General features: G+C 45.1%; 1 protein-coding gene across 1 annotated transcript in view; it reads right to left on the bottom strand.

The window, feature by feature from the left end:
- Positions 1-15237, bottom strand: part of LOC141970846 (fibrillin-2-like) — a 109762-nt gene extending 94525 nt beyond the window's left edge. The window contains exon 1 of the mRNA XM_074927738.1: positions 15060-15237. Within this exon, the coding sequence (XP_074783839.1) occupies positions 15060-15229 (170 nt within the window). The 5' untranslated portion in view covers positions 15230-15237. The remainder of the gene's footprint in view (positions 1-15059) is intronic.
- Positions 15238-15341: the final 104 nt, after the last annotated feature.

Here is a 15341-nt window from a genome sequence, read left to right as displayed (position 1 = left end):
TCCTGGGCAGCCAGCTCTAGGTGGCCCGGCTAAAGCAAGGTGGTTGGACCAGATGGTCTCCAGAGGAGGTCCCTTCCAACCTCAGCCAGGCTGTTATTCTGTGATTCTATGTTCACTGTAATTCATTTCATTGTGAAACACACATCCACAACTATGTGCATATTCACAGGTACCGGCAGAAATGGCTCTAGCTGTATGGTGCATGGGACCTAATTTAGGGATTTGGCAGACTGGAACAACAATATCCAATTTTTAAAAATTCCAGAAAAACTGCCTGATCTGTTTGGGGATTTTTTATTCTGAAAATGTGTTGATTTATCCCTTTTCTTCAGTTAGATCAGCAAATCAATTTCATTTTCCAGAGAACAGTCCCTTTTATTTTTCCCCTGTTATTCTGCCACCAGTAAGGAACATGCATAAGGCAGGTACTGTCTCAGTTTCATCCCATTCCTTTAAAACAGCATCCCAACCATTACCTCTGTGTAGAAACTGGCTGTGTAGAAACTGCTTTAACCATGGATGTTTCTACTTCCCTTCCGTGTCATGAAGTGCTTACTACACAACTTGTCTTGCCTGTCCTTCCTCAAATCCTGAGGTCTCTGTTACTGTAGGCGTGCCATTAGTCTGTTTACTCAACTTGCCTTTGTTTCTGCCTGGAAATATTGCCCTAGCGGTGGCGACTTTTTGAAGATTTTCTTCCTCTGGTTGCCATTCTCAAGTTCCTGCAGCAAGCCAGGGGTGGGAAGGCGCAGGGTGCTGGGATGACTGGGCACCCTGAGCACAAGAGCCAATCTCAGCAGTGCGCTGTAGGACCAAATTCCAGTCTGGATTTTGGCAATAGCTTGTAGTGCTTTAGGGCAGGAGATATCCTTTTCTGGCTGGGAGAGGGTAGCGGACCCCAGAACACCCTGAACCACCTACCCAGACATACACAAGTCTTCCCCCTTCAGCACGACTGCGCAGGAGACACACAGAAGACACGAAGCAAAGATAAAGCACACATCCACGTGCAGAAAACACCCAGCAAACATCAAGCAGATACGCAGCAGATAGACGGAGGATGCTCAGCAGATGTAGCAGAAACACGGCGCATGTACAGCAGCCGCAGTGAAGACGTGCAGGGCACCCCCAGCAGAGGCACAGCAGACAAAACAAGGACGTGGCAGAAGAGCAGCACGCGTGCAGCCGTACGGAGCAGATGTGCAGCAGACACGTAGCGGGCGCAGCAGACGTGCGGCAGCTAGGCTGCAGGTTTACCTTTCCAAAGTGGAAGGAGAAGAATGCTTTCCCGTGGAAAAAGGAACTGGGCGCTGTTTGCATTAATGACAGAAACACTGAGCTGGACTGAGAGCAAACTCTGAGGAACCCTCTACTAAGCAGTGATGTTCCCATGTAAAAGCAATCTTAGCTTCTACTCTTCCCGGGGACTAGAAGACCCCTGAGCAGCACAGCCCATGCTGGATGACTTTCTGTGCCATGAAGGGTGCTGCTCTGCTTTTCCTAGCTCTAATTTTCCCAGAGCACACAATGACCTCTGTGGAAACTGTGGCAACTTATTTCTCCTTATAACCTGCTTTTGCCCAGTGCTATGCAGAGCCTAATTCACCAGCCCTCCAAGCATAGAATCAAGGGCTCTGCTAAAATAATTTGGTGCTATGGTTGGAGGGGAAGAGTAAATCTGTATTTTGATTTCAAAAGCGCCTACATTTTCCAAAAGCCTGGGCAGCTGTTGCTTCTCCTGTGCTTCGAAGTTAAAAGGAAACCTTGAATGCAGAGCCGATGCTGCTGGGATGGATTAAGGTTCCCTGCAGATGGGGGAACATCTTGGGTTGCAGTTCCTGGTTGCATTAGGTTGGATAAAACACAAAAGTAGCTAGTGCTGCCACTGATACTCAAGTGTAAATCTCCACTTAAAAGTAGACATATGTCTGTGGTTGGCATTAACTGGGAAGATAAGCTCACTCTGAGCAGATTGAGGTCCTGTAAAGCCTAAGTTTCAGACCTCAGAATGCCAGCATGCAGGATGGATGGATGGATGGATGATCTTTTTTTTGATACAGGACTTTCCAGGCAGTGTGTGGGCAGCCCAGACAACTGACAGCCAGACACCAAATAGTGCAGTTTGACTTCCACCTGAATCTGTTTGCTGGTCCCCACTTTTCAACACAGGGACCTGAACAGCTCTGCAGGGAAGGTTCCCATTGACCTTAGTACACCCTGGCCTCAGGCTGCTTCAAGCCTTGTTGAAGATTAAAGAATATTATATAGACATTTTATCAGGCAAAAGACTAAGAGAGGGTTTTTTGTCAAAATCAGTGAAGAGGTATCTGGCACCAATCTCACAGACTAAGACAGAAGAAAGTGGAAGTTGAATGAAGTTGATAACAAAGTATATCGTTATTTTTAACGAAGTATATCGTGTATATTTAACTATGGTGGCAAGTACCACCTCTTTCTAAAAGACAGTCAGCCCCAGATTTCAGCAAGCTCTGTGCAGGGATCCTGGGAGAGGTCCTGGGCACTCTGTTAGACAGGAGGCTAAACTACAGGATCACAATTGTTCCTCCAAAACCGAACCTTTATAAGCATATGCTAAAAATTAGCAGAGTTTCAAAACAAAATGTGGGGGAGAATCCATTCTGAATGGGTTGAAATTAATGGTGTCACAGAAATGACCTAGAGGGAGAATGAAATTAGATTCCAAAGCAAGAACTCACTCAGGAAGGAGAATGCTGTTTTGTAAGAGAAAAATAACATCTTCAGCAAAGTCGTGACAAAATTGCTTTTTAAAATTAATAGCAGTTATCTCCATCCTGGGAAATACAAGCTGGAAACCTACGTTCTCATCAGCAAGGAGGTGTGGATAAAAGGCATGTCATTTAGTTGTTAATAGAAAACCACAACCATAGTTTGTGGTGAAGAGCTCCTAAGAACGGGAATGTCAAGGTTAGAGGAAAAGCCATTTAAATTCAATACACTTGCCCACAACATTCTGATAATCAAAAACTATCAAGAAACTTCATAACAATCAGTCCTGACTTAAAAATCGGGAGGGTTTTTTCACTCTACTCACTCTCAGCTTTGCCTCCTTGCTGGCCAGCAGCAGCAAAGGGATCTTACTCAGTCCTGGACAGACATAGTTATACTGCTGAGATGGTGCTAGTGCCTGCGTGACTTTTCCTTTGGGTGTTAGAACCACAGAGATAAGAGCTGACGTGTTTGTGCCAGCCCTCTCTAGCAATGCTTTCTGGCAAAGGACTGCGCTGCTGGTCCACTCCCATGGTTCAGCTGATGCAAAAATAGACCTGCCAATATGAAGCAGCTCTTCCCTTATCACCTTCTGCCTAGAAAAAGGCTGAAACAGCTCAGCTGCTGAAGAGAACTATTTTAATGAAAGTGAATATGGCCAAAAGAGTGATGCTAAGAACGGGTAGAGGGAAAAGCAATGCTGGCCGTAGCATCTTCTTTGCCCACTTCAAATATGCAACAGAATTATAGATAAGCAGGGACAAAGTAAGCATGAATTTCAATTGATGGCACCAAATGCTGCTTGGTGGCAGTGGCTCCATCTGAGAACTGGTAGATGCCAAGAAAAAAACCACTGGAGCAGAGCAGAGCTGTGGCCATCTGATGTGAAAAAGCACAGCTCTTAGCAAGAAAAGCTTTTCTCCCAAACCCACAATGGAGTCAGAGGCATGAGCAAGGACTGGGAGACAGTCCATACCACAACACTGCCCACAGGCTCGGGGTGTCAGCCCGCCTGTGGGGGACAGAACACAAGCAGCATCTGGCTGTTGCTACAGCAGCATGAGAAAGACAGCCTAGAGCACTGAATTGTTGCCTACTAGCTGAGCAAGGAGCTGAAAAGGGCTCAGTCCTGCCAGTTATTGTCAGATGCCTAGTGTGACCCGAGCAGAATTTTACACATCGTTAAAGGTAGGAGAGGGCAGACAGCACAGCGTGTGAAGTCCAGGCTGAGAACACTTTGCAGACTCAGATGCCAGACAAAACCTAAGTCAAACCATCCTGAGCTTCCCGCTCACCCACAAGCCATGTCCTCATACATGCACATGCACACAGGTCTTTGTCCACTCCTCCAGCCATGGGAAAAAGACTACCCAGCTAGAATGAACTCTCCAAACCTCCTCCAGAAAGCTCTGCAGTCACTAAAGGGCTGATTTGTGTAAAAACTGCAGTGTCCTGCAAGGAACACTTCTGCCATCCAGCAAGACCCACAGCTAATGAACCCTTGGCTCCACATAGTGTGGTCTCTCAGACAGCAGGAACAGCAGCCCAGGGTTTGTCTCCCCTGTCATGAGCAATCAGTGTACCTCAGTTGTCACTGGCCTTCAGAAGAGGTATTTCCATTCCTTAAATTAGAGGAAGACAAAAGTGAATAAAAATTGGTGGGTTGCCAGGGCTGGGGTAATTCTCAGAGCTGCTCTGGTCTGCTTAGAGTGCTCCCCTGGCTGCTCACGTGTTCTCCTTCCCACTGGCCTCATCCAGGGGGATTCAACATACTAATTCAGGAAGAATTTACTATAGTTCATTACTTTGGGCCAATTTCCTGCTCTTCTCAGCAAGTGGAGACCCTTGTCCAGTGACTGAGATTCCCTGAGCTGTGAACCTGGAACTAGTCTGCTCTGGTGTGTGCTCAGCGGTCCAGCAAGTGCTTCTCCCAGCTCTTTGCTTTCCGTGTGTCTGCTTGGACTGGGTATCTGCTGCCTGAGCTGGGGGACCCTTTTCCTTATTTATCACAGTCATTCTTTATTTCCCTCCTTGATACAACATAAAACTTCTTCCTGCTGGGTGAAAACAGGTCCTCAGTGCTGTGACTGTCTCCTGAGCACTACTTTCCAAGATATTCTCTGTTCAACGGGGAAAAGGAGTCTGAGCTAAGAGGGTCCGACTGGTTCTCTGGACCAGTTTGAGTCTCTTGGTAAGGGCAGAGATGCCAGCGCTTCACATTTCTTGCAGGTCTTCTCTATCCTCCTGATGAGAACAGGTCAAGGTTACAGAATACGTGCTCTCAGAAATTCACACCACTTCATTTTTGTAAACTAAGACTTTGTTAGTAAAAATATGGCTTGCACTTTTTACCAGGCCCCAGATGTAAGTCAGGCAAGTGACCAAGCACAAATTCCTTTTTCTCTAAGAGTTTCAAACAAAACACTCACTAAAAACCACCCTCCTGCCCTGCCAAAGTACAACTGTGCAGGCTAGTAGTAGGGCTAGAGCCCAGTGTTTTATGAAAGGGTGAGCAGCAACTTTCCCACCAGCACATGGGATCGACACCTGGTGATTTCAGGATAAGAAGCACCACAGCCTAACTATCCAGCCACAGACCTAATGATCAAGAGATAAGAGACCTGTTCTGTGATACTGCTCCTCAAAATAAGTGGGACAGATTCATCACTGGAGAAATCCACAGCAGCAGCAGACCACATCCTGGACTGGATTAGGAGAAGCATGGCCAGCAGGTCCAGGGGAGCTATTTACCCCACTTCTGCTTGAGCACAGTTTTAAGAGTCCATTAAGCTTGCCCAATCTTCTCTATTTCTGTTCTTACCTCTTTCTATTCTCTGGGTATCTTGAGACATGGAAATCTCCCTCCTGTTCTACGAACACATCCAATTTGGGGTGCAGCAATTCTGACACCTTACATGGGATGAATGAAAATTCCTTGGAACGCTTATACCTTCCCTGTTCCTTACCTGATTTTCAGGTCTCTTCTGTGTTCAGGTTTCAGCATAGAAGTATTTATGGGGAAATCAAACCATCCAGCAACAGATTTAGCCAATTCTCAATGCAATTCTACTTGTTCAGCTTTAGGAATGGCCATCAGCCCAAATACTGCTCTAGGTTTCCCCAAACCATTCACAGTTACCCTTTGCTGTAAATTCACCAACTCAGCGAAAACGTCCATGGAAATGGAAATGAAAATGAGAAGTGAAAATGTCAGGCTATTGAGGATTTCTGATTTCATACTGCAAAAAGGAGGGCTGTCTGCTATCCACAGAAGTGCTATTTTAGGGAGGAGACAGAAGTTTCTTTTCAGATTATTTACAGCCCCCCCCTGCAGCCCTCCTCCTATCAGGAAATTCATGACTGTGCAGAGTCAAATAAAATTAATGTGTATGAGTATCATCACTACGTTCTCTCCTTTTATGTGACTTAAACATGTGGCTTTTTCCAGGGACAATGATCCTACCTCTCCATCTGAGCTGGAATTTTTTCCTACAATTCAAGATTCTTGTTGGTTTTGATCTTAGCCTGAGTCTTTGCTGGGCCCCAGGGACGATCTCTCACAATAACTGGGGGGACACCATTACAGGCATCGGTCACCCTCGGCCTCAGCAGCGATCAGCAGGGGGACAATAATTACTGCCAAATGTGATAGTGGTTTTTGGTAATGCGTCTCCCCACCCAGAGGGATTTGGGTTTGTGCCATGGCGTGAGAACAGATTTGAAACAATGCTGACTTTCGGATCCTTGGCCTAAAGGGGAACATATTTGTGTCCTCCTCATTCTTGACTGACCAGATCCCTCAGATGTACTGCAAGTATTTATTTCAGTGATTTATCAGTTTTACGAGTCTAGGACTGTGCTATCTCGATGTTCACTGCTTACTTCCCCAGGCCTGTATGTGTTCAAGCAGCATATACTCTCTGATAAGTAATCTGCAAACGAGAGAGTAGAGCAAAACCACTGGCTGCTCCTACCCAGGCAAGCCCCTGTTCAATGTAAGGATGGTGACTCCCTTCTGCAAAGGAGGTGTTTAATCCCCCCCCCCGCCTGAAACGTCATCTTCTTGTTCTGCAAAGCAGCCCTGCATCTGTTTAGCTTTTAGGGATGAGTTCAAGTCCCAGTGATTTCAATTATTTCTGGTTCTAAGAAAGGTGCACAGCTGCTAACCTTCTGTTACCACCAGTAGAAGCCACACACCTTAAAACTGCTAACAGCTATTTCGCTGCGTTGCCAAGCAGAAAAGGATTCAGAATTCAGCACATCCTGAAGCTGTTTGCTGAGCTGAGCTATGGATCACTTTCCTAAAACTCTCAGCAATACCAGTAATACATCTGTGGCAAGAGAAACACTTTTCTCTGATCTCACCAGAGGCACTTATGATCTCTCTCACATTCCTGCTCGAGACCCTTTACCTTCCCTGGCCCCAGGAGCACCCCCACCTCCATCCCCAGGGATAAAGGTCGTGTGAACTGGTGCACAGCTCCCTCCTGAGCAAACCCTGGCAGCATCACTGAGCATCTCTCATCTCTGCTGCCCAGCAGTGCTGACCTGATCTCTGCTGGAGCCCAGACTGAGTGGCTGGGACTCAGAAGACCTTGACATAAGATGCTCAAAGAAAGCTGAGCCTTTCAAGCATCTGAATTCAGCTGCTGATCCTCCACTGCAGCTCTCCTTAAGGAAATGTTTGGTTTGGGAAGAGGTGGAAGAGTGCATCACTGAGTGCTCCTCCTCCCAGAACCTAGGAGGGGCTCTAGACAAGAAAGACTGGCCTAAGTGAACAAAGACTATTTTTCCTTTGTTATTTTAGTAAAGGAAGGAAGCCTTCATTTAAGCAGTTATTTTAATCTGGTTTTATGTTTTAGTTATTTTTTCTCAGAGAACGGATGATCTGAAACTAAAGAAAGCCTTGACACCTGATTTTGCACTTTCTTTAATTAACCAGGAAAACGCATGAGATCAAAATAGATGCCTTTTAACTGAGAAGTTATGTAGTTTCAGACAAAGTTACTCAGGTGTTTACTGTCTTCATTTTGATGTTATCAGAAAATGGGGAGAAATGAAATTATTCTTTTCCTGACGGTTATGACATTCCTCCTTTTAATACATCCTAAATTATCTTTGTATTGAAATTGAAACAGCATTATTAATGTTTGATGGTACCTCTCCTGGCTCTGTGCCCAGGGTTGAATTTCCTACCATAATTCAGAGCAGAGGGCAGCTTTGGGTGCCTTGGGGACAGGCCATCTCAGAGGGGCAGTCTTCAGAGATGACAGACCTCTGTATCTCAGCCCCATTCCTTTTCCTGCTGAGATGCAGCTATCAGTAAGGTCAGCAGCAAGGTGATGGAGCAAGAGAGTACAGAGAAGGGAAGTCCCACCAGGGACCTCTGTATTCCCAGAACAAAACGGCAGCCCCAGCTCAAAAATCCTCCCTGCCCTGAGGCAGAAGTCTCCTAGGACCCCTCACACACGTGGACTCCAGACACATCTATACAGAGAGAGAAAGCCAAGCTGAGAAGGTTGCCTGGCTGTCACCAAGGTACCTAGATCACACCAAAATAAACCTCTACGCTTACAACAACTTTAGGTGTCCCGAGCCATGCAAAGCTGACTTCAAGGTAGACACCTGAATTTTTGCTGAAATTTGTGGGGAGGAAAAAAAAAAAAAAAAAAGGAGATGGAAATAATTTTTTTAAAAGTCATGATTATTTTTCAGTTTCATAAAAGGAATGAAGCAAATTACAAGGAAAATCTTACTCTATAGGTCTTGGATTCCATCTGCTTAGGTTAATGCCAGGTTCAAGCCCAATAATGTTTAGAATTATTTTTTAGCAAAGGAGGTCTATAAAATCTTATGTTATACACCTTTTCTCTGTCTGTATTTTTTTCCCCTTTATTCAGATCTTCACGCATTTTGTGTAAGTGATGGTAGAGAAAACCCTTCCTTATTTGTGCACATTTAAATTTAAATCCTATATATCAGCAAGGAACCACAGAGAAGACTTTCCTTTGAAAAAGACTAAAAATGCAACTGATTTCCAGGAACTGCTTAACACTTTCATTTGGAAAGCAGCATTACCAACTCTTCCATCTTTTTTCTTTCCCTTAAATTCTGAAATAAATCAAAACTTCAAATACAGTTCTTAAAACTTCCAAATAAAACCCATATAACGTATTAACTTCTACGCCAGATGATTTTTTGCCATGCCAATACTCGCCTTCATGTTTCCTGCCAACAACAAGAGAAACCAGCCTAGGCCAGAAGTCCAAGATCAACCATTTCACAATATAAATCAAGACACAAGGAAAATTAGCGACAAGAGTCTTAAGTCAGAAGTTTCCAGCTGCTGCCTTAATTTTGTTCCTTCTGCTGTTCGTGGTATGTCATCTCTGAATAAATATCAAGGTTTAGACGTGTGGAGTACATGGACCTGGAAGCAGCTCAGGGGGGTGACTGGATCACAGTGACAGACACTCCAGTGATGTACACTCACTCTAAACTGGGCTTTAGCAAGCCTTGTAAGAAAACCAATATTTAGGATGGAATAGAAAAGTTGGAAGGGTCCCACAACGATCATTTAGTCCAACTGCAATGACATGTGGGCAACCACAAGCAGCACAGTCCGTTTCAGACAATTCTCAGTAAGTACCAGAGTCCTGTTGTTACTCTTCAGCTACACGGGCTTGTAGTTTCAGTTGGTGTAGTTAGTGACATACCCCACAGATTTGCTTTTTGAAGTATCTAAATCGCCATAGTTACTGGCTCTTTTTCATAAACAACCCACACAGTCAGTGGGACAGAATCTGGTTGCCTAAACTATAGGATCACGTTAAGAAATAGGACATTTCAGCTCCCACTGCCTCTTAGTAGCATCCTGTTTCTTACTCTAAACAGGATTTCATTTTCAAGCAAGTTTTCTACAACTTCGAGGTCAATAAATCAATTTTTTATAAGGAATGAAAGCTGAACTTCTGCATTTAAAGGACTTCACTCTGGGACACCGAGGAAATCAATACCTCTCACTAGATTTACAGTAGCAGCAGAGATGGTAACGCTGCAGAAAAGATTTGCAGACTCCCACTTAGGGCTTATTACTTTCAACCAAGTCAGCTAAAACGTTATGCTTGAACTTGGCAGAGGCAGAATCAGGGCCTGAATCATGAAACATCTGACAGTGCTGGTTGTGTTTTGGGCATCAGCTCTTTTTAAAGGCACATGTTTCTGATAAACCTAAAGCGAGAGTGAAGAAAATAAAAATTGCTGCTGATCCAAAAAAACCTTTTGTAGGTCCTGTACTGAGATGCTTGTGGAACTGCAACATCAGGGATGGAGTGGGATTAAAACGCTGCTGGAAATCACCTGCTCTCTGTGCACATCTCGGAGTAAACTGCGAAAGTGGTGAAGCTCATCTCTGCTATGTCCACTCCCCCCTTGACATTAAACATCGTCCCAGAGTCAGCTTCGGTTTAACTTGGTGCCGTGTGGTCCAGAATCACAGCCCGTGGCTTTGCCTCTCCGCTGCATCTGAGCTGCCAAGCTTAGTGTGGTGGATGGAGAGTTCATCGACATCCCAGCAACTCCTCCTCTGCTGGTGTTTTGCAGTTGCAAATGTGCCTTTCCTCTCCATTCCCCGGTGTCAAGTTGGAAAATAAGAAGGTGTCAAAAAAATCTATGGGAGAGCAGCTTGGAAACTGCTCATATTCCCCATTGCCCCCCAGTTAATTTAGACATCTCTGCCTTTCTGTATAAGTCAGAGCAATGGAAGAGGTATGACAGACGCCTCCCCAAACATCCTCTCTTCATCCATCTTCTCAATTGCAGTGGCCATTTCAAAATTAATGGGCTTGACATAATTAGTTGTGTTTAAAGTCAGGCTATAGCTGAGCCTTTATTCTTACTTAAAAAAACAGGCAGCCATGAACTTACAGGAAATCATCCTGCCAGCAAACAGCTCAGCTGGCTGCAGACTAATCATCTTTTCTTTCCCCTTTGTTAAACACATTCTTGCTCTTGGAAACTGTTCAATAGTTCATTAAACTAATAATCCCATTCAAATCCTGCCTCATAAATGGATTTGTCAGGGCTGTTCCTTTCAGGAGACGGTCATTTTAAATTGTCTCTGCTTTAATGAGTTTAAGGACAGATTAAATCATGGCTTTGGCTGTGATTTATTGCTCCACATTACTTTATTAATTGTTATTTTTAAAAGCATTGATGAATACAGGCTTGTTTATTTTGCATTTATTTCATGCTTTGCATTTATTTCATACTTTTCCCTTTATTAAAGGAGACTGGGATGGGAACAGAGCTCCAAATAAATACGTTTCCAGCAGAAACATATACAATCTTTCCTCCTGCATTGCTGAAGCCTCTTTTACCAACACAACATCTACAACTGTCCTCAGGCACAGCCAGTTCACTCCAGGTGTCAGCAAGGAGAGCTCGTGTTGGGCAGGTCGGAGTTACTAGAGAGTAGTTTCACGCTAGGAGCTCTATGATATTAAATGATTCTGTGTATTTCTATTATCAGTTAGTACTAATTGACTGAAACTTCACACAAAGTAACTTGCCACCAAAAAAGAGCAGATATCCTGTGCTACTTGGGCTTACTCAAGACTTTCCTGAAAAACCCAGAGGAAGTTATTTGTGCTGTGTGCAGGAGTAGAAGATATTTAGGAAGAAATGAAGGAAGGAGCACCAGATATGATTGGGTATTTGATCCTTCCAGAACTGGTAAAAATTTCCCTAGAAAAACATTTGAGTCACACTGCTCTGTGCAGTTCTGGTGTGATTCTATTTTCTTTTCCAAATTGTGATATAACACAATTTAGAGAGGGAGGCAATCTGTGGTTCCACCCACCCAAGAAAAAAGAGGGCACATACAAGAATAAATGGGAGAGCAAACACCAGATCTAGCCTGTCAAGATAGGTGACTGTCCTTTGAGTCCCCTAATGTACTGGTTTGTCTGTCATAAAAAAATTTTGGGTGCAAAAACATCTCTGTCAACAAAGACGTCTGTGAATGGCATGTTAACGTTGTAAAAGGCTTGAGATCTGGCAGGATGGAAGGTCTCAAGCATAGTGAGCCCTCCTACGAAAAACACATTAATTTCTGTTGGGAAAGCAAATATTTCAAGGAACAAATAAGACAGGGCTGCAGACAGTCCAGAAGCCCTGAGCAGGTTTCCACAAAGAAGAAGTAGAAGAAGTTAGGACTCTGCACTGCTTCATCATTAGATCTAACCAGCAAATCCTCAAAATCTGTAGTTTCCTCGCATTCAGAACTGATGTACAAACTTCTGAACATTCTCACAGAAACCAGAGGTCCAGGACAGTGACTGGGGGTGGTGGCCCAGGACTCACCAGGGAAGCTTCCAATTTAGGCCCATGTGATGCAGCTAAGCTTTGCTGTGTTTTAATTGCAGTTCTATTTAAATTCCTTTCATGCAAGCCACAGAGCAAAGAAAGTCTCAGAACCAAAGATATCTCAGTTGAAAACTGGATTGAAATTAGTCTATCTCTCTGAAAAAGAAAGTTGTGGGTCTTCGAAAGCAAATGCCAAAGCAAATATTCGAAATGGTGCCATCAACTATTAAAACAGACACCGCAGGTAAGCACGTTTAGAGGTTCAGCTGTGTGTTTAGAGGTGTGGCGTTACAGAACAGATGATTCCACAAACATCAATAGCCGAGATAAGCCACCAGCATGCCTACATTGTAAAATAACACTAAATTGAAAAAAAAAAAAAAAAAAAGACAACCCTCCCTTCATTTACATTTAAAGCTGCACCAAGAAAACTCACTGTTCGTTCATTTATTTTGCTACTATAATGGTAGTCTGTGAGTAGACCAAAGCTTAAAGTATGGCTTATCTGATTTTCCCAGGAAAGTGTATCAAACTCAGCTAAATTTCACAGCACCAAAGAATCCTAATACCGTAAGGCAGCAAACCCCAGGTCAGGGAAGACACTGATCCGCAGCTGCAACTCTCCAGAATTGTTTCAAACCAGAGCATAAGGACGAGGGACTAGTGCTGTTTGGGGAAGCTACAGCAAAATCTGCTGGGTCTGTGGCTCTGCAGGAGTTGGCTTTCACAGGCTGCCAGACCCATCCACGGCATTGTAGCTGATGAGATCTGGAGCTGCTTTCCAAGCCCAGTAGAACATTATTTAAAACATCAGTCTTCAATAGATTTCTCATCTCAAGTGGTTTTCTCTGCTTGTAAAGTAGAGATTTTAAAGAGAGATTGCTGAAGGGCTGGAAATCCTGAAGGAGAGATTTGGACACAAAACCTAGGAGACTGTCAGGGTCACTTGACACAGAGCATGGGAAGTGCCTGGGGCAGAAGCTCCAGCCACTCTGAGTTTTGCCAGCTTCCCCTGTGATGCCCACCATGATTCCCTCCCTTGAAACAAGACGGGTCTCCCAAGGGCCAAGAAACAATGATGCTTCAGTTGTCTTAAATTACAGTTGCACAGACTTCCTTAGACAGACCTTGCACTTAGCCCAGTGAGTTTTTCTCTTTTCCTACAGCAATTGCTTCAGAAAGCAGAAGAGAAAACGAAGGAGGTAGCAGTGTGGTCCTCAGCTCTCAGCAGGGGACTGCAAGTCAGACACTTCAGGCCTGATTCTGATCCTGCGTCGAACTTACTGTGTGGCCACTAAGCTTACACAACCAATAATCTGGCGTTGCTTTACTTAATTGTTGGTCCATGTCTGAGGTTTTAGAGTAGAGAAGAGTTCTCAGAAGTAATTTCTAACTTGGGAATCTGTGCTTCATTTTTAAAATGCACTTGGGATTTGGACTCTTCAAACTCACCAAAAGTCAAAAGGATTTAAGCTGTAAATCGTTTTTGAAAACAGGATCTGGTCACCTAAGTCACCGAGTGCCATAAGACCACTGGACACCAGTGACCTTCTCTCGAGTCCTGTGGGGAATGGAAACACTCATCATTCCCTTGCTCTGCCCTTCCTTTCTCTTCAGAGGGATGTGTGAGACAGCAGTATCCATGCACACATCAACTCCTTCCAATTCTTTCTATCCCCATTATGAGCACAGTAATCAATCACACACAGCCCTGGTCAGCCAGGCTGAACAAGAGTCCCTGGACCTGGTAGACTGCCATTCCATCCTTTTCAAGAAAGGGCCTCAATCCCTATTAGTCATAAATATTTGGGATGTTTTGTCTGAGGGATGATGGACTCAAAGAGAGGAGCACGGAGACAGTTTGCATGGATCGTACTGGGGAAGACATAGGCTGTCCCTACCCTGTGAGTGAGCTAATGGCTGCTTTTGGTGGCTAGTTTTGAGAAGACCAGTCTCCCAGGACAGTTGCTGTCCATCTTTTCCAAGTCCGCCGTAGCGGGAGGGAGTGGCCACGCACGTTTGAATTCCAAGAGCAGATGCCGCCAGCCCCACGGCCCTGCCCCTGGCAGCTCCACGGCCAGGCTCTGTGTTCCAGCTCCAGCCCAAACACGGCACATTTGCCTGTCTGGGCTGAAAGCACAGCACTCCATCCCATTCAAGAAGCATTCCCCAGCAAGTGCCGGAGGACTCTGGCACAGTCCAGGCTTCGCGCGTGTATCACGTTCTGCTCTGATTCTGCCCACTGACACAGGAATGCTTTCCAAGAACTACAGCCAAGGCAGACTTAAAATAACCCAGAATCAGTGCTGGGGCCAGGAACCATCTTGAGAGCATGCAAACACAGCTGAGCTCCAGCACTAGCCTCAGGATTTTCTAGCTGAGCCCTGTCTCCCTCCTCAGGTGGAAAACACTCACAGGTCCAGCTCTCTCACTGATTTATCTCTAGATGAGACCACAAGCCACAACTACGCTGCACAACAAGGGATGTAGTGTGACACCTTCCATTTAACAACAGTCATCTTGTAAAAGCAGCTATCAGAGGCAATAATTTCTCAATACAGCCCAGAGCATTGACTGGTAGCAGAGCTGAAAGCGACTCCAGGGTCAAAACGCGAGTTGACAGCATCCCCACTAGCGACGGTGGAAAGCCCAGCCACAGCCACCACTCCAGCCAAACGCACAGCACCCCTCCCACAAACAGGCAGAGTGTGGATGGTTCTCAGTCCTTGCAGATGAGCCCTAAGGTGCTGTGACCCCCTGCACAAAGCAGCAGAGCTCCATGCACAGCTCTCTGCTCGCATGGGAGTCTGTGGCATAAGCTTTCCTCCTACCGTAGAGTAGGCTCCTTCCCGAGCTCCAGGAAAGGCAATGCTACAAGCATGTCTATGTGCTATGATAATAACCCAAGTTCTGCTTTGTAAAATAGAAAAGAACATTAAACATACCCTCGTAAAGTGTCTTGGCCTCTTCTTCTCACTCTGTTTGCTGGCTGTCTTTCCTCGTAGCCTGCAAATCTGTCTGTCTGCAAGTCCCCTTCATATTGACCCTGGGCTTGTTCCACGTACATAACTGCTGTACATCCCAGCATGAACCTGGCCAGCCATAATACCCCCATGATGGCACGGATTCCTCAGTTCCCCCGGCTGCCCCAAAAGCTTCTTCCAGCTGTAGGGTCCCTGCTGCCTTGGTGGAGGATGGTTTTAGGCAGCAGCCCCTAAGTGCCAAGA

The sequence above is a fragment of the Athene noctua genome, chromosome 27 (assembly GCF_965140245.1).
Source record: "Athene noctua chromosome 27, bAthNoc1.hap1.1, whole genome shotgun sequence".
In the NCBI taxonomy this organism is placed as follows: domain Eukaryota; kingdom Metazoa; phylum Chordata; class Aves; order Strigiformes; family Strigidae; genus Athene; species Athene noctua.
This window is presented reverse-complemented; position numbering and strand designations above follow the sequence as displayed.